Consider the following 23,022-nt stretch of genomic DNA (forward strand, 5'->3'; position numbering starts at 1 on the left):
ATTTTACTATTAAAAATTTTCAATCTCAAAATTGGTTAATTTTAAAATAAAAACTAACCATATATTTGTTTTTATACATTATATACACTTGAGAAATAAATACTGTTCTAAGTGTTAAAAAAAAAAAAGCATCATTATATACAAATAAGGCTTCAAACCAAATTTATAAATACAAGACCCATGGAGGAATTGATTCCTAAGTCTTCCATTACCAAAAATAGAAGTCAGAAGTAATCGGGATGTACAGTCAACAACGCAGGCTGCACTTTGGCTAGAAACCATTCACAGAAGCAACAGAGGAAGCACACAATTTAAGAAAGTACCTAGAAGTAAGACTTGACTGGTTATGTCTTCGAAAGTTTGGCATTGAACAACGATACAACTTTGGCACAATACAGATTAAGACTGGGTCCTTTAAAAACCGAGGTACAGAGAAAATCACTCTTCTCCCCCAACCTGATATCACATCTCCTTTCAAATAAGTCTCATGCATAAAAAGCCCAGTTTCTGGGAACAGTTGCTTTCCCCGTTATATATTAATGACAAGGTTTATGGTTTTATGGATGGCTCTGAAAACCAATTCCTTGTTTGTCACATCTGGGGTATACTGGTGGGAAAAGGCTATAGACCTCTTGATAAAGTTGCAGAAATGAGCACACCACAGACTTGCCTCCAGGAAATCTGTGTCATCCCCTGACTCCACCACCAACTTGGTATATAATTCCACGCATGTGGCCGAACCTCACGAAGCCTCAATGTTGTCAAATAGAGACATGAGCTGCCCTGCTCACCTCCTGTTGTGAGTCTCTAGTTAGGTGATGCACGTGCAAATCTTTGGAAAAGTATAAAACCGTTTCCCAGATATCACATAGATTCACTCATATCAAGATAGAGAATTGGAGGCTTTTCTGAGCTCAACACAGAGAAGGCACGGGTATGAGAAGAAGGTATTCCTAGAAGGAAGAAGCACTGTATTAAATCTTAGTGGGGGCACCTGGGTGGCTCAGTCGGTTGGGTGTCTGCCTTCGGCTCGGGTCATGATCCCGGGGTCCTGGGATCGAGCCCCATATCGGGCTCCTTGCTCGGCGGGGAGCCTGCTTCTCCCTCTCCCTCTGCCTGCCACTCCCCCTGCTTGTGCTGTCAATAAATAAAATATAAAAAAAAAAAAAATCTTAGTGCCAGGTCTGTTTGATAGGAGCTGGTTTCTGTGTGAACGGATCTGTAGAACAGATATGTAACGCCTTCTATCTGCCTAAGCAGAAGAGATACTGCTCGGAAGCAGTCCCATTTGGCAGTTGGCCACCCTTCTGTCCCCAGCATGTATGACACTCTGCTTGCTCCCACGCAAGCAATGAAACGTGTCACTCTTCCAGAACTGGCTGAAACCCCTGAAGGCCTAGGATCCCCAGCTCTCACACCCTGTAGCTCCCAGTGTCCCCCGTGCCCTTCATCACATGTATATCCATGAATCACCTACACTGGAAGGGAGTCTAGAAATCCCAACCCCCTCAGATTCCAAGTCTGGACAGGTTTATGAATGCGTCTACTGCCATGTGCTAATTAAGGTTAAGTGCTTAATAAACATTTGTCCAATCAAAAAATAAGCAATGGAAAACCGAGAAAGCCAATAATGTGTGCTTTAGAGAGTGAGCTGGGGAGCAGGACGGAATGTCTGAAATATAACCAGTATGGATCAGTGCAGCCCCCGGAACCCCAACAGTGAGGACCTCGCCACCACCCCAGGTCTTCACTCCCCTCTCTCTGGGGGAATGAGGTCACAGGTCTGCCATCCTGATGCGAGACCTCTCCCCACCTTTCAGGTCAGGTCAGACAGTTGACAGCCTTCCACGCACTTCCACAAGTGTTCCTTATCAGGGAAACCCCAGGCTCTTCCAGTCACTTAGAAACCAGCCCGGTGTGCACAAGAGGCCCTGGCCTTCGGCCCTTTGCACACAGGTCTGGAGTCAGAGCCATTTTAGAGCAGCAGGAGCAGCAGGAACAGCAGTGCATGGTCCCCTCTGGCGAGAAGTCCCAACCATCCTAGGAGGTAAGGTCCTGGGCCCAGCAAAGAGACTCTTCCCGGGGCTCGAGGGTCCAGGCCAAGAGGGGTCCTTCCATCAGGTGGGTCCTCAGCAGTAACTTTCCTCCATGTCCTTGGAAGGCGGGGGTGGGAGGGCCTTGCTGGCCCCTCAGAGAAGCTCCACAGCTAGGCTGTAGGGAACCCTGTAAGAGAGGCGCTCCGTCACTCGCTTGGCAAACACGCCAGCCTGCACCGAGCGTGTCCTCTGCTGACCTCAAGACCAGGCTTTCTTACACACCTATCACACTCTTCTACTTGCTTCCCGTTCAGAACAAGAGGAAAGGGTCCTGAGTGCCTCTTCCTCCCCTTCTCCCAACAAGCCACGGATCACCTGGGGAAACACAACACTGGGGAAGTCTCTGGGTTCCTAGTTACTTAAACCTTGGTGCTGGCTTGCACAGATTTAGTACAATACTCGTCCACCACACACACACACACACACACACACACACACAAATGCAGGGAGAACTATCCATGAGTCCTCTTCGCCTTGACCTAGAAACACAAGAGAGACTGTAGGATGGCAGGAAGGGGACAAGACAGAATCCAGAGACCTTGATTCTACTCGAAGCTATGCTACTGCACAACTGAACCTCCCAGAACCTTAGTCTCTTTTGTCAGTGAATAGGTGACCAGTATCCACATTGGGGGAGAGAATAGTGAAGACATAACATATGTCTAGGAATGTCAGGACCTCCTCGTGTTGATGAATTACTCTGGCTTCTACTGCTTTCTATTCCTTTGAGGGTAAAGGAACGGGTGACTTGTTTTCTCAAAGAGGCAGTAGGAGGTGAGTCATACCATTCTCAACTGTTGTGAAGTTCTGGAGCAGAAAAGAAGAATAAAATGTCTTATCATAAGATATGTTATCATAAGAATAACGATAAGACGAGTGATCCTCCTTGGGCATGTCCAATCTACACGGCTGTTCTGAGGATCGATGAAATTAATATTTGGGGAAGCACTTGGAAAGGTATACATTTGAATACAAACATAAAGAATTAAAATTATTATTAGAGCAGAATTTTCTTTTTTTTCTTTTTTTAAATTTTTTATTTTTTAAAGATTTTATTTATTTATTTATTTGAGAGAGAGAGAGAGAGAAACAGCATGAGAGGGGATAGGGTCAGAGGGAGAAGCAGGCTCCCCGCTGAGCTGGGAGCCCGATGTGGGACTCGATCCCAGGACTCCGGGATCATGGCCCGAGCCGAAGGCAGTCGCTTAACCAACTGAGCCACCCAGGCGCCCCTAGAGCAGAATTTTCTATGGGCCTGCGCTAGACTGAGCCACGTCATTAGACGGGCAGTTTTCAGAATGCTGTGCATCCCGTGATCGCCAAGCTTGTGGTCAGGCTGGTGATCCTGAGCAGGAAACAGAGCAGTGGGGATGCAGCCTGGCCCCCAGGGCTGGCAGACGGTTAATCCCAGGGGACCCCAGCATGGGTGCAGCTGCTTGGTAATTGATACCTAGATCAAGGTGAGGTGATGCATCTGAGCAAGCGGAACTCCACGCTCAAGAAAGACTACAGGCTTCAGAGTAAAGCAACGTACTTCAAATGTTCGCCCTGCCATCGCCAGCTGGGGGACCTAGAAAGAATGACCCAACTTCCCTGAGCCTCAGAGTCCACAACAGCATGCAGGGTTAACACCACCAGCGTCATGGGGTTGATGACAAAAGTAAATGAGATAGCATAGGGAAGGCATGGAACACAGGTGGGCACACGCCGCGTGCTTGGTGTACCGCGGCAGCACCTGGGTTGGGATAAGTGGTGGGGGCCCGTCTCCATCCTCTTCAGCAGGTGTTTAGGCTCAGAGGCTCTGCGATGAATTCCCCCTTTGGATGCACCGGCTGCCTCACACCATGAGACCAGCCTTTCCTCAATCTGAAATAATGGGACTCCAGAATGGGGCAATGGGACACTGAAGCAAGATGTGTGTTCTGTCTGATTCAGTGCCATGCACATGAGCATTCCTGCCTCTCAAAGAGGGGAAGAACTGCCCGATAGTATCCACTTACACCAACCGGGGCTCCAGAAAACCTACAAATGGGGACTATATCTGGCACTTCTCCTTTATCTCTCACCTGACTCCCCACTCCAAACTTGTGCCCAGAAGGAAGCTAGGAGCCCTGGAACCTTCCGGAAGCCCTGGTCACCATGGAGAAATTCATTCTCAGATGGCCTGATTCCAGTGGGGCCATGGGCTGTGAATGCCTTCTGGGGGAGGCAGAACAAGAGGCAGAAAGACACCACCACCCTCTGACATCCTCCATACTCCACGGATTCGATCTCCTGCCAACAGGTCCGCTTCCCAAGAGAAGGGCTTTATATCGGTTTTGCTCACTGCTGTGTCCCATGTGCCCAGACCCATGTCCAGCACATGCTGGAGCACCTGTCAACATACGATGCCTATGAGAAAGTCCCAGTTACCTGGTTTCATTTTTCATTCTCCAGCCATCTCGACACTTGTGGAACCAGAGCTCTTGGCCAGGGGAGATGCTGGTGTTCTCTAAGTCTTGCGCACAAAAAGTTAATCTAGGAGAAAAAAGAAACCACCCATGTAGCCAAAACTCTAGTGGGGGAGGCACATGGCTTGCCTCAGCCAGATGGTGCTTTTTGAATCCAACGTGGACCTAGCAAGGAGAAAAGGGTGTCTTCATCATACCACACCCTGACCCAAACCTTCGGAACTCCCCGCTGCTGCTACAAGTGTCCTAAACGTGTCTCGCTCGGACATCTGCCATGATCTGGTTCATGCAGATTTTCATCACACCCCTTCCACTTTCTTCTGTCTGTCCATCCAAAAGTCTGCCTACCTTTTAAGGCATAGCCTGTCTGAAGCCTCCCTGACTGCCCAAGCCCTTGACCTTAATAGAAAAGCATATTGTTATACAAGTGTTGTTTTTGCTATTGTCATTACCTTGTATGGTATGGAGTTAGTAATGAATGTCTTGTCTTATTTTAACACATTATACACTGCCTTGAATTGCTCATGGATTCCCATACCTGTGGTGGACTACACACTCCTCAAATGGAGGAATTCAAGGTACCTCCATTAGGGTGCTCAGAAATACCCACTGATAAGCATAACTGGAATTCAGCTGTGGGTCAAAATCAAAGATTCGGAAAATGCTCAACCAAGATCATGGAAAAAAATCAGTACTCAGATAACCATTTCGACTATAACTTAGAGCCAAACCATGTGGACCTTGATGGTGTGTAGTTAGCATGACCCCATGACCAAAAGACGTATATGGGACACCTGACCCTGATGTATGGGATGTGCTGACTGAAGGGACAAAAGCCACATTCAGAACAGGTTTAAGAACCTTAACCAGGAAGACCAAACAGCCCACAAACATATAAGAAGGGGACCCACCTCATGGAGATCAGGAAATTAAAACACATTAACACAACAGTAAGGGACCAATTCACACCCAATGGTGAGAGTGTCCCACCAAGTGGAGGTGAGGAGGAGGGAAAGGAGACTCTTACTCTTAGATTGTCAATTTGTCTAAACACTTTGGAAGGAGATTTAATAATATCTGGTCACGCTGGAGAACACATTTACTGTAAGCCCGTGACAGGGGAAGGGTGCAAAGGGGCTTCAGCTCCCCCAATTCCCAGGTTTCTAGGCCAGAATCTCTCAGACAAGGGACCCAAGCCTCCCTACCCCCTTGGCCACTCTGTGCCACAGGTGATGGATAGAAACGGGCCACATGAAGAACTGTGATGGAGAGAAAAAACCAGACTAGGCACAGAGAGGGTGGAGGCTGCTTCCTCTCATGCCCAGGCTGGCAGTGACCTCCCAGCAGCTCACAGCCAGATGTGGCCAAGGAAACCCTCCTCTCTTGACAAAAGACTGGCTTCCCTGACTTCTGCTCAGAGAGTCCAGGCACGGTTTCAGGGGCTGAGACATATAGGTCTGGAGTTCTCGTGCCAGGCTGAAGGTTAGAAACCATGGGAGACTGCAAGCTGGCGTAGTACAGAGGATTCTCTGTTACTTGACACCAGGGCCCCACCCCATAACCTTGACTCGCAGCCTCCGCAGGAAGGTTATAATGCTCTGAAAATCAGGTGCTGGGGAAACCAGGGCCTCAGGCAGGCCTCATCCATGGGGGTTTCCTAGCCTCGATACTCGAGTTTTCTCTGGACAGGGGCAGGCAAAGATGTTGGCTGCCCAGACCCCATAGCAAATGGATCAGCAAGGCAGTGCCCCTAAGGAGGAGCCCTCCTTCCTCTGGGCCAACACAGGGTCTGGCAAACACAACCGAAGGTGGACTCCAGCCTGCACTTTGCCCACCCCCCTCAGCTGAGGGCCCAGAATCAGGACACAAGCTATACAATGGTTGACAGAGGTCTCCACGGAGAATTCACTTTCCCTTACAGAAGTGTCTGCGGTGTTGCCCATGTGCTGTGGGCACGGCAAGGCTGGAGATGCCTGCTCGGCAAAGGGGAGGACGCAGCGGAGGCAGGCGCGCTCCCCATTGACACGAGGCCCTTACCTCCGCTGAGTTTCCCCCGACTTGACCCGGATGCGCCTGATACTCAGTTCCCGCTCAGCGCTGCGGGGCTGAGACAGGTAGCTGCGAAGCTCCTTCCACAGGTTGTACCAGGACTGAGCTGTCCCCTCCCAGGTGAGTTTGATCTTCAGGAGGTCTCCCAGGTCCTCCTCGGTGTAGACCAGGAAGGTGTTGGTGGCATTCAGCCCGATCTGCTCCACTCTGCGAGGGGACATGGGGCGGGTGTCACCTACCTGCCCCCGCAAAACTGCCCCGCAGTGACTGCAGACAAATGGGCCCACAGACACTGGTCTCCCTCTGAACTCCCAGCCCCTTCCTGCCTATCCCCCTCATTTGACACTTGGGGGGGGTCTGTCCCACCCCGTTCGTGTGCATACACACCTGGTCCCCCAAGGAAGGTGTGTATGACCTGAGCCCTAGGAAGCGAGTACTTTACGACATTACTTTGCAATCCCAGAATTACTTGGCATGGCGCTTTGCACCTTGCATGCGTTCAACAAACAGACACCGATTGCTATGTGCCCTTCCCACAGACAATTAGAAACGGTGCAGGAATGGCATTTATGTTCCAAATTTCCTACAGCCTCAGGTGTCAGGCATTGTCTGAAATGAAACAGTAGTCTCTGTCCGGATGATCCAAAAGCTTCTCATGCTGCTGATTCATCCAGGGGCATCCGTCCCAGAAAGGGTCTGAGTCAAGGGCTTGGTGGAGAGCGTGGCCCACAGATGCCTCTGGAGCCGCCCAGCCCCTCCCGTAGGCCCTCAGGCTGCACTGCCCTGCACTTGTTCACACATTCCCACACTCGCTCAATCTTAGACTGACTTGTTCTGGGTCCTGAACCCATCAAAGGGAGCGTGTGACTTACATTTCCAAAGGCAGAAGCTGGGAGTCTGCACTGGTACCATAAAGGGTGACATAAAAGTTGGGTTCGATTTCTCCCATCGTCTTGTAGCTGAAGATATGGATTTTCATCTGATAATGGTAAACTGCAGAGATAGCGGAACAAAGGCCTTTGTGAGCTTTGCTGGCCATCTCAGGACAACCCAGCACATTGAGTTTTTAGGGGCTGATGTCCCTTTGGTCCAGCCCAGCCTCCAGCCTCCCTCTGCTCTTGTTCAGTCCAATGGCGTAAGGGATCACTGCAGTATCGAACTGAGCCCCAAACGTGGAGTTCAGGGAATTTGGGGAGGGGGGGCAGTTCCAGCTTAGCTGTGTGACCTTGAATGAAGGACCAAGGCATTAACTCTTTGAACCCCAGCTTCCTCATATGTAAAATAACACCCACAAACCCCTATGGTCTTAGAGCATGTTGTAAAAATGCAAGACATGATTTTGCTTCCCTGTTGGTCCAATCCAGATGTGTTGTGACACTCAAATGAGAAAAATAGGAAATAGCTTTGCAAAAGGCAAATGCAAAGAAATGAAAAAATGAGGGGAAGAATGAAGGGGGGGAGATCGGAGGGGTAGACGAACCATGAGAGACGATGGACTCTGAAAAACAAACTGAGGGTTCTAGAGGGGAGGGGGCTGGGAGGATGGGTTAGCCTGGTGATGGGTATTGAGGAGGGCACATTCTGCATGGAGCACTGGGTGTTATGCACAAACAATGAACCATGGAACACTACATCTAAAACTAATGATGTAATGTATGGGGATAATATAAGAATAAAAAAATTAAAAATAAAAAAATAAAGGGAGAAAAAAAAAAGAAATGAAAAAATGTCGGGGCGCCTGGGTGGCTCAGTCGTTGGGTGTCTGCCTTCGGCTCAGGTCATGATCCCAGGGTCCTGGGATCGAGCCCCGCATCGGGCTCCCTGCTCCTCCCTCTTCTACTCCCCCTGCTTGTGTTCCCTCTCTCGCTGTGTCTCTCTCTGTCAAAGAAATAAATAAAATCTTTAAAAATAAATAAAAATAAATAAAAAAAAAAGAAATGAAAAAATGTCTATCTTAATACAAAATTAAGATATTGGGCGCCTGGGTGGCTCAGTTGGTTAAGCGACTGCCTTCGGCTCAGGTCATGATCCTGGAGTCCCGGGATCGAGTCCCGCATCGGGCTCCCTGCTCGGCGGGGAGTCTGCTTCTCCCTCTGACCCTCCTCCCTCTCATGTGCTCTCTCTCTCTCTCATTCTTTCTCTGTCAAATAAATAAATAAAATCTTTAAAAAAAATTAAAAAAAAAAAGAAATGAAAAAATGTCTACCTTAACACAAAATTAAGATACTGATATTGCGACCAGGGAGTGATGCTGTGCATCGCGAAAGGAGTCCCCACCACTTATTTTTAATGCTTAACTTTCCTAGGGCATGCACAGCATCCTCTGATTTGCAGCAATTTGACCTCACTAGCGCCAGCCCCATCTCCCGGCCTGGGATGTGCCCTTTCCACAACATGGTATCGAGAAGAGCGGAAGAGACGAAGGGCCCTCCTCGGGGCACTGTGGGGCCTGAGGGTTACCTCTGAACGGCATGCCCGCCCGGGTTTTGAGATACATTTTGCTGTTCCTCTTGCTCCTCGTTTTCTTAGCATTGTATCCTATGCTGTTACAGCGGTTCTTCCGGCAACTGAGGCAGATCCCCTTCTTGAAGCGATTTGAGTCCGTGCACTGGAACGCAAAACTCGGCTTGTCCTGATTCACCAGGGAGTCGACAAAGAGGTGCACAGCCCGCTCATGCTCACATTTCACCACCTCCGTGATTGCTGGGGGAGGGAGAGACAGGGGACAATGCAGGATGAGCCTCTCATCAAATACAGATTATGACCCCAGGGCCCATAGAGGTGAAGTAACTTGCTCAGAGTCCCACGATCACTTGGTTACGAAGTTAGGAGTATAGTTTGGATTTTCTGGCCCACGGTACAGCATTATCTCTTGTCACCAGAAGCTAAAGCCCATAGTTCAGTAAATCCTAGGACCTTAAGAAAAATTTGACACAAAGCCATCCCATCCCTTCCTCAGTAACACCACCAGCTTTAAGGAATGCCATCATCTGATGGGGGTCCTGGCATCGACCCCCAAGCCTTGCAGGGGCTACTCGGATATTATCCCATTGGGAGAGGGCTACAGTCTTAAGACTGAATGAGAGGGAGTGGGACATCTGAAGGGCAGAGCATCAGAGTGCAGAGAGCCAACGGGGGCCAAGACGTAGCAAGACTGCCAGGACCCGAAGCAGTGAGTAGGGGGAAACCCGGAAAGAGATGGGTCACTGCGGCCACACATCAGTTTCAGCAGCAAATTCAGTTCAACCCAAGTCTGCTGATAACAGGCTCAGGCATTCAGAAGGTAAATCATACGTGAACGGAGATATCATCTTGGTTTTCCTTCTTTAAAATGTCACATAAAATTAAATTTTAGTGCATCCATTCTGTACAAGATTGTACAGCCTTTAAAAAGAATAAGGTAGGTGCGCCTGGGTGGCTCAGTCGATTAAGTGTCTGCCTTTGGCTCAGGTCATGATCCCAGGGTCCTGGAATCGAGCCCCGCATCGGGCTCCCTGCTCAGCAGGGAGTCTGCTTCTCCCTCTCCCTCTGCTGCTTCCCCTGCTTGTGCTCTCTCATGCCCTCTCTCTCAAATAAATAAAATCATTTAAAAAAAGCATAAGTTAAGTAAATCTATGTGCTCTGATGCTTAAGGCTATTCATTATATATATATATATATATATATATATATATATATATATACACACACACACACATATATAATGACTGAAAACGGAAAGTTACAGAACAATGTGATTTTGACAAATATAATCTCTCACACACATATGCATGTGCACACACACACATTTGCAAAGAAAAAAGACTAGAAGGACACATACAAAATTGTTCCTATTGGCTACCTCTGAAGAACAAAAGAGGGAATGGGAGGAAGGGGTTTACTTTTTGCTCTATGCGATTCTGCATTGCTTGATTTTTTTTCCCCCAACAAATATATATTCCTTTTCTTATAAAAAGAAATTAATCAATAGTAACTGGGACCTCAAAGCATGAGGTCGCCAAGCAGAGACCCATAGATGGCTGTTAACAAGCCTGTAGAAGGATGAACTGTACATGGGGTTGGCAGCCCCCGTGGGGTGGGGGCATAATGAAATGAACATTGTTGGGAGCACTACCAGCTGGGGCTGATTGAGGAGGAGATGTGATAACCGAGTCAAACGTCTCCATGAAGCAGAAAATAAGGAACTCACTTCCATATGCAATTGACCCCAAAACGTCATTGAGTCCACAGCCCGGCTGAAAGTCACCGCCGTTGGGGTAGATGTCGATGTGGCCCACGGGCATCTGAATCCCGATGCTCAGGCCAAAGGAACGTGTGTAGGTGTGGAGCACATCCACAAAGTCTGCATCGTCAGGGGACAGCCTCTTGTGGATGTCCACCCCTTCAAACAAGGGCCCGGCGGGATCCAAACCTACAGCAGAAGGGGGAACCAAGACCAACTGTGTCAGCTGTGCCAAATCCATGAGTCCTGAGTTAAAAGTAAATCCACGTGCGCACAAGGAAGGCATCCTCGGAACCAAGACCAGTAAATCTGGAACCGTGTGATGCCCGCACTTGGGGAACCTGCGCTTTCTTCTGGAGCCTTCACCTGTCCTCACAACTCAATGGACTCAGAAAACTCGCTGCCAGGTTCACAATGACATGCAGCTCCCAGGAGCCCCAGACTGTCAGAAATGGAGCAGTTCTAGAAAGAACTCAGGCTGGCTGAACTAAGCCATTAGTCCCATTTATTCTGCCAATGAAAGCCTTCCGCAGCCTTAATTTAGCAGGCCTTTTATGGAATAACCAAGCTACCTCCATCTTCTGGAGGGAAGACTCAGTTTACCCAAACTGAGCTATTTGCATGTGGACTTACTCTTCCCCTTCCTTTAGTGATGAATCAGGCCCAAGGGTAGAATGGTAAGATCAGGAGTAGGGGCCACACCAGACACACTGAGGATCCATATCCCAGGCTTCCAGAATTCCTGTACTTTGCAGCTAGAAGGAGAAATCTTTTTGCCTGCAAACTTTCTGCATTGAACAGGCAAGCAGCAACGTAGAGAGAACTGGTTCTCACATTTAAAACAGCACAAATATCACTGGGAGGTTGTTGAAAATTCAAATTCTACTATGTAACTATAAAAAAAAACTCGGGAGGAGGGGCGCCTGGGTGGCTCAGTGGGTTAAGCGTCTGCCTTCAGCTCAGGTCATGATCCCGGGGTCCTGGGATGGAGCCCCACGTGGGGCTCCCTGCTCAGCTGGCAGCCTGCTTCTCCCTTTCCCTCTGCCACTCCCCCCTGCTCATGCATGCTGTCTCTCTCTCTGTAAATAAATAAAATCTTTAAAAAAAAAAAAACTCTGGACACACAAGCCCTACCTGTGTATATGTGTGCTGGCGGAGAGGGCAGGGCAGGGAAGCGAACAGGTAGTAGCAACAATAAAACAGACTTTAATTTTGGACCACGTGAATGTAAACCATTCAAAAAAAGAGTTTGCAAAGCATGAGATGCAGATTCTCCAACCCGGTCGAGATTCTGATTGCCAAGTCTGGTGTGGAGCCCAGAAATGTGTTATTTATTCCCCAGGTGATCCTAAAAGGAGGTGGTCTATGAACTAGATCGGAAAGAACTTCTCCCACCGTCAGTATCATCGATAACATTGAACCTGAACATCTTAATCCATACAGTTCATGTGAGATATTAAGAGATTAAGTGCTTGTCAGTGTAAATACTAGCCGCTATTACCAAGCTCAAGTAATTATGGGAGCCGACTTCCTGCCCCCTGGTAGGCTCTCTGCCCTACAGACACAGGGAGAGGGCCTGGAGAAAGTTGAGAATACTGTGCACTGTTTAGTCTAGAACGGTGGTTCTCAGTTGGGAGTGATTTTGCTCCTAAGGGGACATTTGGCAATGTCTGGAGACGTTTTGGGTTGTCACAGTGGCAGGGAGAAGGAGAGAAGCTGCTAGCCACTAGTGGGTGGAGGCCAGGGAGGCTGATAAACATCCAGCAATGCTCAGGTCAGCTCCCACAACAAAGCATTAGCTGACCCAAAATGTGCACAGTGCTGAGGCTGAGGCACCGCGGTCTGGAAACACCACATCAGAGAGGAGTTAAGACTAAGAGCAGAGTCGTAAAAGGAGGAGATGGGTAACAGAACCCATCAGATCCCAGCACAAGAGAACCAGGGAGCACACTGTGCGGCTTGAATCACTGGGGTGATTTCAGAGTAAACAAGAGGCAGAGCTATTGTCTGGAGTGGACAGTACATTCATGAAACTCATCACTCAGGAGAACTGTAGAGACTGAAAGTAAGCAGAAGAAGTTTAGAGAAATGCCCGTACGACCACGGCAGAAAGGCAGCCCGGGCTGCCTGGTGGTTCATCCGTAGCCCAGGGCCCCAAAGGAGGATGCCACAGAAGCAGTAACCCCCCAGCACAGCCCACGAGGACTCGGTTCAGAGGCTTCCAAGGGCTACAGTACCAACACAAGCGCCTCCCCTTGCCTCTTGCTATGTTTTCTGGAAGAAAAAAAAAGAGAGAGGAGACCATTCTGCTTTGCAACCAATACAGGAGAGGGGCTCTTTGCTTGATGTGAACAAAAGTCTCCACCAGACGGTCAGTGCCATGGAAACCAAGCTGAGCTGGAAGAATGTGGGCAGCTGACAGGGCTTTTGGAGAAGATGACCAGGGGGTGGTGGGGGGGAGGGGGGTGCGGGGGGGAGGGGGCGGGCAGGCTCGGCCTTCACCTCCCCAGACTCACCCAGCCTGACACAGGGCCAGGGCTCACAGATGCTGGGGAAAAGTTGCACAATTTACTTTTTTTAACTAGGAATAGGAGGGAGAGCTTGTCCCCGCCAAAAAAAAAAAAAAAAAAAAAAAAACAGGTGGAGAACCACCCCTTCTTCCATTCAGTCAGAGCCCTTCCAAAGATGTTCTGTCCAGCAAATGGAATACATCCGTGCATGCACACGCATACACACCCGGGAAAACCTCTGCACTGCAGCCTGGCAGGGCCGGGCCTGCTGCATTTCAATTGCTATTTTACCTCCACCAGCAAAGGAGAGGTGGGATGGCCCTGTGGCTAGGTATGGGTTCTGCAAGCTGACAGCCTGGGTTTGAATCCTGGCGCTGCTCCTTAGGATGTAAGCCGTTGTACCCATTATTTAAGCACCGAGTCCTGGTTTCCCCATGCGGAAAGGCCCCTTTTGCCCCACTGCGCTGAGTCTTAGAGATAGCATGAAGTCCTTGTCACATCTTAGGTACTTGACATTAGGAAGCATCTGGCCCAGGGTCTGTACAGAGTGGACACTGAATTCATAGTTCTTGAAGGAACGAATGAATCTGCTTGCTTATTTGTAACTAACTAGACACAGGGTCGATTAGAAATCTACAAACTCGGGCACCTGGGTGGCTCAGTTGGTTAAGCGACTGCCTTCGGCTCAGGTCATGATCCTGGAGTCCCGGGATCGAGTCCTGCATCGGGCTCCCTGCTCGGCGGGGAGTCTGCTTCTCCCTCTGACCCTCCCCCCTCTCATGAGCTCTCTCTCTCTCAAATAAATAGATAAAATCTTTAAAAAAAAAAAAAAGAAATCTACAAACTCTTCCCTGGTATCTCACAGAATTCTCTCAAAAGCCTAAGAAGGTAAAACTCTGGCAACCCCCGTCCACAGGTCCAATCCAAGCGAGACTAGGGTTCAGGTGTCCCCCTGTTGGCCCCCATACAGCGGCATCATGGGTCTCAGGACCCCACACAAGCTGCAGTCTGGTCCTTCTACTAGTTGGGACCACCTGGTTCCCAGGCCCATGTGAAGTCTACCGAGAGAGGGGAGGAGAGTAGGCACTCCTCCCGCATTGGACACGCACAACAGCCGCATCAGGTGCACCACATACCCTCTGAAGGGCCGCTTGGCAACTGGACAGAGGGTACTCCTTCCCACCGTGCTCACCCAGCCCCGGCGCACAGAGAAAGGCTGGAGAACAGGGGCATGCTCCGGACATGCAGACGGCTCAGAGCACTGATTAGCATTTGGCCCCAGAGCCCGCATCTCAGCAGCTGCCACCCAAACAGGCAGGGGGAGAGAACTGGAAAACTCTTCCCTAGCCCCATCTCATTTCAGATTCAGAGAGAAGGAACGGGAGGATCTGCAGCTTGTCCTTGCAGCCAACGACCCTCATGGGGGGCAGGGGGGATGGGGACGCGATCCTTGTATGTGCTGCAGTTTGAACAAGGCTGGTCTGGCTCTGAACATCATGCCTCTCTCTCACTGGGGGTCAGGGGGAGCTGCTCAGACAATGGAACCCAGAGTGGCTTACAGCTGAACAGCTTTGCACCAGCAAAGGGTTAATGAGCAGTCACGTGGCCACACAATCACGGTCCACCTGGACGCTCAGGCCCCACAGGCTTGGTAAACAAAAACGAGGCTCTCAGGCTATGCTAAATCAAATAACTGGACCTAAAGGAGTGTGTGCACGGGTGTGTGGGTGTGTGTGTGTGTGTGTACATTAGACTGAAGCCCAGGGATGACTGGAGGTGAGCCAATAAAATTTCACAAATAAATCTACCCCACCAGCTTGGCGCTAAAACCTGAAGCTTTACTAAATCGTTTGTTAGTTAAGGACTCCCTTCTTCCCTGTTTTAAAATAAAAACACTGCCGGGAAAGAAACTGATCAAATCTTTCTTTCTAGGTGACCAGTTGGGCCCTTGGTATTTTGGAGGCGAGAGGGAAACTGGGAGTGAAGATGAATCAAAGAATTCTGGAAGGAAGATAAAAGTTTAGGGCAACAAATTTGCCATTAATTTCAGCCTAGAGGAAGCACAAAAATGGGAAAGAAAATCTTTCCCACTTTTCAAATCATTAAATGATTTAATCCAAACACACATCAGAAGCTCACCAAGATGGAAAACACAATTTTTTCATTGACGACCTGGGTACCAACATCAGAACGGCCTCTTTAATGACAAAGTTGAAGCATCCATTCTAAACAGATAATTACCACTAATAAACGTGCCCGCAAAACATTGGGAAAAGGCTGTTGATGGATGAAATAGAACTAAAGCAAACTACTAGAATCCGCCACTCGTTCATTTCCCTGAGCATCGCTGGCAGACAACGGAGCGAGCCTCAGAGGTTCACAGGTCAGGATCCACCCCAGTTCTGCACGTTAGTTATTAGCTGTTTGCCCCTGGGCATTTCCTTGCCTGTCCGACTAGACAGGTGGTTTTCAAACTATGTTCCCTGATGTTCTGGGGCCCTGAGATTTCTCTGCGTAAGGGGAAGGCCCCCTAGCAAAGTAAGCACTACCCACCATCTATCCAGCTGCGACCAGAATATCCCTTTTATCTGTTTCATGTATCAGGGTCCCACACAAGTTCAACTTGTAAGAAGGACTCTGTGGCCGAAGAGAACACTGGAAAGCTCTGGATTAGATACCCTCTGGGTCCATTCCAAAGCTAACCCTCCATGGCTCCCTCGTGCTGCCTCTGCGGGAGCGCTCCAGTTCAGAAAAGCCAGCGTGGCAGGGGGGCTGAGGGAGTTTGGGGGTGAGCCCAGAGCGCAGGAAGCAGATCCTACCTGTGATTCTGCCCACCGTGCCTTTCACGAAGTTGCCAGCATACCCAGCCACGTGAGCTCCCAGGCTGTAGCCGATCAAGTGGACATTCCCGAGAGAAAAATCATCCTTCTCCTGTGGGAAGTCACAAAAGTGACTGTGAGTGAAGTGTGTGGTCCTGAGCCCATAGGGTCACCAGCAAATTCAACAATCCTATGGCCACAAGGAAGAGCCAGGGGAACCGGGGACAGAGACTTGCCAGGGCGCCACCCGCCTTGCTGTCAATGAGACAGGGATGGGACGCAGCCAGGGAAGGGGAGGGCAAAAGGACTTTACGGCACTTTAAATGCCAAGTGCTGAGGGCAGGGTGGAGGTTATGACTGGAAGCTACATACCTGACCCTTGGGCTACATTTCCATTCCCTTGGGCACTATGGGAGGCACCCGACTCACTGGACACTAAGCGCCAGCCACAGGCTGCAGGAGCTTACTCTCTCCCCACTTCTTAGGCCCCAGGAGCTGCTGGTCTGCTCACCGCAAAGCCACCCAGAGAGAGGGCACTTCGCTGGCAGGGTGAGAAGGTGGGGCCTGGGCCCCACAGCTCAGAAACCCAGCTCTACAAAACAACCCAGGCAGAGAACTGGGGTACGGCTTGAGAACCCTGACCAGACTGCTGCCAGGAGTCATCCGATTCCATGGGCAAAAGGAAGGTCAGACTGGAATCGCCCAGATCATGGGGTCACTTTGCCAGTACACCCCTGCCTCCGGCTAAGTCCGCTGATCTCAGGCAAACCATTAACCTATAGAGAGTAAATGTAAGACCTCGAGATCTGCTTTCCACACTTAATATTTTAAGCGTCGAATTAGACTGCATTTGTTGGAACCAAACTTCTACTTCCCCTGAGGACAGCCACCCTTCAGAGGAAAAGAGCGGACTTCAGTAAGTTTTCAAGATTTCATGCTGGTCTTGGCTCCTGACTATTCCCAACCTGAGGGCATCAGCGAGGAATGACCCATCAGGCGAATTTTCCTCCGGCAAATAAAGCAACAGGCAAGATCCAGAGATACATCAATAACTAAAACGCTTTCCAAAGTTCCAGCTTTCAAGCATTTCAAGCAATACTTAATTCAGTAAAAATTTGAATCCCAAAGACATTCTTAGACTCCTGGAGTTCACTGTCACCCAGTCTGAGCTGTATTCTCTTAAGCAGTTTCGGGTTCAAGATCTTGTTCTTAAGAGCGGTTACCTGCAGCCAGTCAAGCATCCTTGCAACACTGTGTCCCACCACCCTGGTGTTATTGACCGCGTCCGTGTAAAGCTGGTGGGCCAGGGGAAGCCAGTCAACCACGACAACATTGGCTTCTTTCTCTCTTATCTGCAGGGCTGACACCAGCTTGTATAGCCAACTTTCAAACATGCCACTCATCTGCAAAGAAAACAGGGCATTTAAAAAAATTCTTCTTATGGGTTTCAGAAATCCGAATGAATATGGAATTCAGTTCCATGACCCTCTCCCCAGCCAGTTCCAGAACTTTCACAATGGCTGCTCAGGCTCCAAACCTTTGCACATGAGCAGGGCCGGCCACAGCCAGGATTGCTACGTGAGTGTTGGGTCTCCCATTGCTCTTTATATCTTGCTTTTTCCCATCAAAATTTCCATAGCTGGTGTCTTAGGCTGCCACCCACTGTCCAGTAGGGCCACTATGACATAAGTGGTGGTGGCCGTTCTGGCCTGGGGTTAGCCGGAGTCCCTATCACAGATAAGCACGTGGTGCCAAAAGGCAGCTGGGAAGGGTTGCCTTGGAGAATTAGCTTCTCTATCAGAGATGCAAGGAGATGCTGTCTCCTAGGCAAACGCAGAGTTAACAGATGACCCCTTCCCACAGCTCATCTCTGCCATCCCTCTCGATTCCAGAGTAGGGAAGATCTCTCCTTGGAATCCCAAATTAGAACTCAGAACACATTTTCCCACAGAAACAAAGTTATAAATAGTGCCTAGGTCCAGTTCTAAACCTATCCACATGTACATTATTAGATAAATAGATTTTCTGTGCCTGGCCTGGGAACCCAAACGCCATTTACAATCTTGCTTCTATGGGAAACTGCTGTTCCAAGTTCCAAACAGATTACAAAAGAACTTTCTGGAATGCAACCCATTTGTAAGTTGCAGGCCGTTTGTATTTGCATTTTGACAAGGGGCCTTAAAAAGGTTCAGTTGCATGATTCTAATTGTAGGCTGTGGGATGAGGATGGATAGCCAAGCCCCTAACCATCTCTGCAGGCACATTAGGTAGATAGGCACTTACCCCCCACCCCCCACCCCCAGGCCTGACCCCAGCAGTTGGTGATAGACCTAAAGACCCAGAAAGCATTTAACGGATATGAATTTCTCATCATTAAAAGGAGGAATGTCCCCTCCCAATTAGCCCAGGCAGAAACCTGCTCACTTAATAGTGTCATTTTCCTACAGACCATCATTATACGAATGAATAAACCCCTCGCTGGTCAAAAGCTTCTAAAGCCGAGCATTAAAGCCCTTTTTTGTTGAAGTTTGTCATGGGCCTTTCAATGTGAATTGCTCAGCTAGGGCACATAAAGAGCACCAATGCCTTTAACCAGAGCCATCTCTATGCAAACAGGAGGGCACCATGCCAACGGCGGCTAGCAATCCAGGCCAGCTGGCTCTGCATAGACTCTCAGAGCCAGTCAAGTTGCTGCATTTCAGCTCAGCTCTTAGGAGGCACGGCCCCCGGGAGGCAGTGGTTGACCAATGTAATTAAGTGTAATTAGAAGGCCCCTTAAGAGCCAGTGGAGCTGGGCTGCTGCCTTCAGGAGAGCCACTTTCTGAAAGCCCAGCCTTAAATACCACCCTGCTGGAGTCCATATTGCCCCATCAGCGAAGTGCCCATTACATTCTTCACAGCTGTCTGCAACACAAGCAGCCCACAAGAAAAGAGGGAGAGAGAGAGAGAGCAGAATTGGGAAACACCAGTCTTCTTTTTAATTGACCAAAACAAAGGAAACCAAATCTTGTGTCGCGCTGCAGAGCTCCCTCCCCTGGGGCTCACCGTCCATCCATGAATGATGAAAAAGGTTTTGGCTGTCATGTTGAAGCCACAGTCTTCCAAGGGCTGGTTGTGGCCCAGGGAGAGGTAGCATCCTTCATGGTCTGAGTCCCCAGAGGTGCGGAGGTTGAATCTCACAGGAGATTTGGCAGCAACCTGTATATGCCCGGATTTGTGGTGCTCATCTGGGGGAAAAAGAACAGAACGTGTGTGCATCTGGCGGGGCCTTGGACAAGTGAGAGACCTGGGGTCTAGTTCTAGTTCAATCTTGAGCACATTACTTAATCCTCTGGGTTTCAGTGTTTATATCTGCCGAATGTTTTCTCCTCACTTCCCAGAAGAGTTGCAAAGATATGATAAAGGGACATCTCCATATTGAAGAATATTAGTTAGTCACTAGTCCTAATTACTATGAATTACTGTGACTCTGAAATAAACAGGTGTCTCTTGTTTTTCTTTCCTCTTCCCTATCAAATGAGTTCTCCTTCCCTCAAGTGACTACTTGGTCCTCACTTCTTTTCCTGAAATGCTAGGGACCAACTGAGATTCAGAATTCGGAATGTTTCAGATTTTAGAAAGGCCTTCTGGGACGTAAGCTATGTGGTATGTGACATCCCCAGTGCGGTCTGGGGCATTCCCCAATCATCAAACACATGAATATTTCTGCAAGGAAACACACAACCACTCACCACTCAAGGGCAAAAATAAAGGTTATAGATAGCCTCGTGTCAGTTCTGGTCCGTTTCTGCTGCCAAATGAGTTCAGGGCAGGTAAGGCCGTGTCTTGCTGCCAAACAAATTACCAAACAAATGTTCCAATTTTGAAAGCTTCTGGATTTTAAGTTAGAGATAAGAAGCCATCAACTATCATACAGTGGGCTTCCCCTAGTATTCCCAGCTGGATTCCAGCACTTACTCCAAAGACCTCCTGCATCCTCAGGACTCCTTGCCATGCCAGACATGAGCCAGATGTTCTTCTAGTTTGTTAAATAAATGACTGAAGCCATAGGGGAAATTCATAAGAGCAGCAAAACCGTTCCTTCCCACTCCACTGCCCACCCAGAGCGCCCAGCTCCCAAAATACAGCAGATGTTACTGAGGTCCCTATGGCCTCTTAACTCGAAGCACTGTCATCACCGCGCTATTATGGACAGTCATAAACGAACCCCATCCAGCATTCTTCCAGCCATCCAGGAAACTATCCCTTGATAACAGCTTAGGAAATTAGCAAATCGAACTCTCCTGTCACCCAGAGATCAAGGAAAAAAATACCAAATGACCACTCCAGGAGTTTCATTTATCCCAGAGTTAAGAAGCAAATGGAGTCATGGAAGGAGAGACCAAAATGGTAGAGAAGGTGGCGATGGGGAGGAAAAGAATACACCAGATGTAAAAGGATAGGGTTCCAGAAAATGCAACTAAATATACATGAGCAGACCTCAGGTTAACTGTCATTAAAGTAATGAACAAAAGCTCCAGCCGGCAGAAATTTGAACCATGGACAAAAATAGTCTGCCTCTCCAATTCCCACCCAGGTAGCCATTCACAGAGACCAAATGGAGAATTGTAGGAGAAAAGGACAAAAGTCTTCTGGCTTCCTGGGACAGATTTGTGGATAAACCCACATATTGACATAAAACGTTCACCTGAGTATCTGGCCTGACCCAGAGTTCTCCAGCTTCATTCCTACTACTTTCAGCCTGGGTCAGTTCGGCCTCTGGGACTTTACGATTGTTCTTCACCCATGTGCCCTCACGGCTCATTCTCTTAACGTCCTTCAGTTCCTTGCTCGGTGGTCAACTTCACAGTGAGGGAAGCCTGACCACAGATTAAAAGCCTGACCACCTTCTCCACCAACACCCTGTTCCTCCTCTGCTTTACTTTTCTCCTACTGAGCATCATTTATATATTTTAATTAGTTTGGTGTCTGTCTTCCCACTACTGAAATGTAAGCTCCATGAGGCAGGGGTCTTCATCTGTTTTGTTCATTGCTGTATCCAACCCCCCGCCCCCCAGAAGAGGCACTAAGCAGGCACACAATAACTACTTTCTCAACTGAAAGAATAGCCCACGAATACTCAGAATCACGGAACACAGAAGTTGGAAGGAACCTTAGCGCTTTACAAGAGAGGAGCTAGAGATGTGAGTAAAGCAAAGCTTTCCCATTCATTCAAATTAACCTGCCCTCGTGTACATAAACTGACATGGGCCAACATCATGCCCATGATGGCTCAACCTCAGCAGAATAGTAGAAAATGAGATAATGGGGTGGAGTTTAGGGGATCTCCCCTCTCCCCTGCATAACTAATTGACTTGGCACCCCCGATGGGTGATCCTACCCTCATTCCACCAGGGCAGGCTTCCTCTAATGGAAGAGACTGCCATACAGAACTCAGAAGGAAGAAAGTCCAGCATCTAGGAGGAGGAAGGTGAAGAGAGGTAGGTAGGAAGAGTGGTGATTGGAAAGGGTGTAGGGGAGGAGGAGGCCTGCCACCTGGGGGAATAAGCCCCGCAGCCTTCCCGCACGTTACTCACCAAATGCTCCCTGCAAGCGCTAATCAAACCACAGCCAGCTACCCTGCCCCCCTAACTTTCCAAACACCTACACCCAGTTTAGAAGGAGGGGCACCAGGCGACTTAGCTCTAACAACCTTCTTGCTTCGCAAAGGGCAATGTTGAAGAGCCGTCGTCAGCCGACTCTGCTGGTTGGACGGCACCCATCCAGGGAACCTTATCATGGAAGGGGGTGGGGCGAGAGGGTGAGCGCGGGCCAGCGCCCCCGCCCGCCGGCGGCCTCTCGGGTGCCTTGCTGGGGATGTCCTCGTCAGAAGCGCCAAGGAACAAGTGAACCGCAAAGCTGATTAGAGGAGCGACTGGGCAGTGGGAAAGGCAAGAGGGTTTCGCAGGCACCAGGAGGGGCTGGAAAGGGGTCGGCAAGACAGAGAGGGGACGTGGCACAGGAAAGTTGGGGGTGGGTGGATGGGGGGGGGAATAAGAATAAGTGCACGTTACCTCGCAGCCATCCCTCCGGACCAGGGGGTGTGGAGCTTCCCGCGGCAAAGCAACAATAGACGCTCCAGAGGCAGAACAGAGGAACGGAGTTTCGCATCCTTCCCCGCCACACCCCCTTCCCCGAAACAGGACTGAAAAAGAGAACACCTCTCGGGGTTTCTAGCAGTCCGCGCGGGTAAGACCCGCAGTGGGCAGCCGTCTCTTGGCCAGAGAGCGGTGGCCTTAGCCAGCTGAAGGTGAAGGTGGGAGTGAAAGTTTGGCTAATCTGAGCCGCGGGGAGTGGCGGGGAGTATGAAGGGGCTTGAACTGGATCTGCTCTCACCCGTGCCGCCCGCCCGGGAAGCCAGGACTTGCCGCTGTCACTCCTCGAACTCCCGGCGAGGTAGTTTTTTAAAGTATGGGAGTCATCTGACCCATCGCCAGATGGTGATTTGCATAATTTATTCCCGTCCCCGGACTCTGATTGGTCACACCTTCGCTGACGCCCGACCCGAGACTCCCCAAAGTTTGAATGAAGCGCAGCACACCCACAGCGTGGACGCTCCGCACGCGCGGCCTCGCTTCCAACCCCGCCCGCTTGGCTGGCAGCCGAGCTCCCGCCACCGCACTTCCTCCTTGTGCCGGCTCTCGGACCCCAGGTTCTCCGCTCGCCCCCGCCGCCCCAGGGGGGACGCCGCCCCGAAATGCGATCCCCGGAGAAGGCAGGTTATCCTTTCCCAAGTGCAAAGCCACCCCTGCGCCCGAAATGAGCTTTCCGCGCAGCCAAGAGTCAGGATGGAGGAGAGTCACCAGGTCACCCTTTGGGTCCTTCTCTTTTCGAGCCC

The 23,022-nt window shown here is 49.7% G+C and overlaps 1 protein-coding gene across 1 annotated transcript; it reads right to left on the bottom strand.

Annotated features, from left to right (window-relative positions):
• Positions 1-1,969: 1,969 nt before the first annotated feature.
• LIPG (lipase G, endothelial type) lies at positions 1,970-22,313 on the bottom strand. Its single transcript, XM_021686353.2, has 10 exons — positions 22,199-22,313; positions 19,191-19,372; positions 17,369-17,548; positions 16,146-16,257; positions 10,784-11,005; positions 9,056-9,298; positions 7,468-7,588; positions 6,584-6,802; positions 4,509-4,613; positions 1,970-2,223 (listed from the first exon to the last, which is right to left on the bottom strand). The coding sequence occupies exons 1-10, from the start codon at positions 22,293-22,295 to the stop codon at positions 2,190-2,192; spliced, it is 1,515 nt and encodes a 504-aa protein (XP_021542028.1). The 5' UTR covers positions 22,296-22,313; the 3' UTR covers positions 1,970-2,189.
• Between the last annotated feature and the right edge of the window lie 709 nt (positions 22,314-23,022).

This window comes from Neomonachus schauinslandi, chromosome 14 (assembly GCF_002201575.2).
Source record: "Neomonachus schauinslandi chromosome 14, ASM220157v2, whole genome shotgun sequence".
In the NCBI taxonomy this organism is placed as follows: Eukaryota; Metazoa; Chordata; class Mammalia; order Carnivora; family Phocidae; genus Neomonachus; species Neomonachus schauinslandi.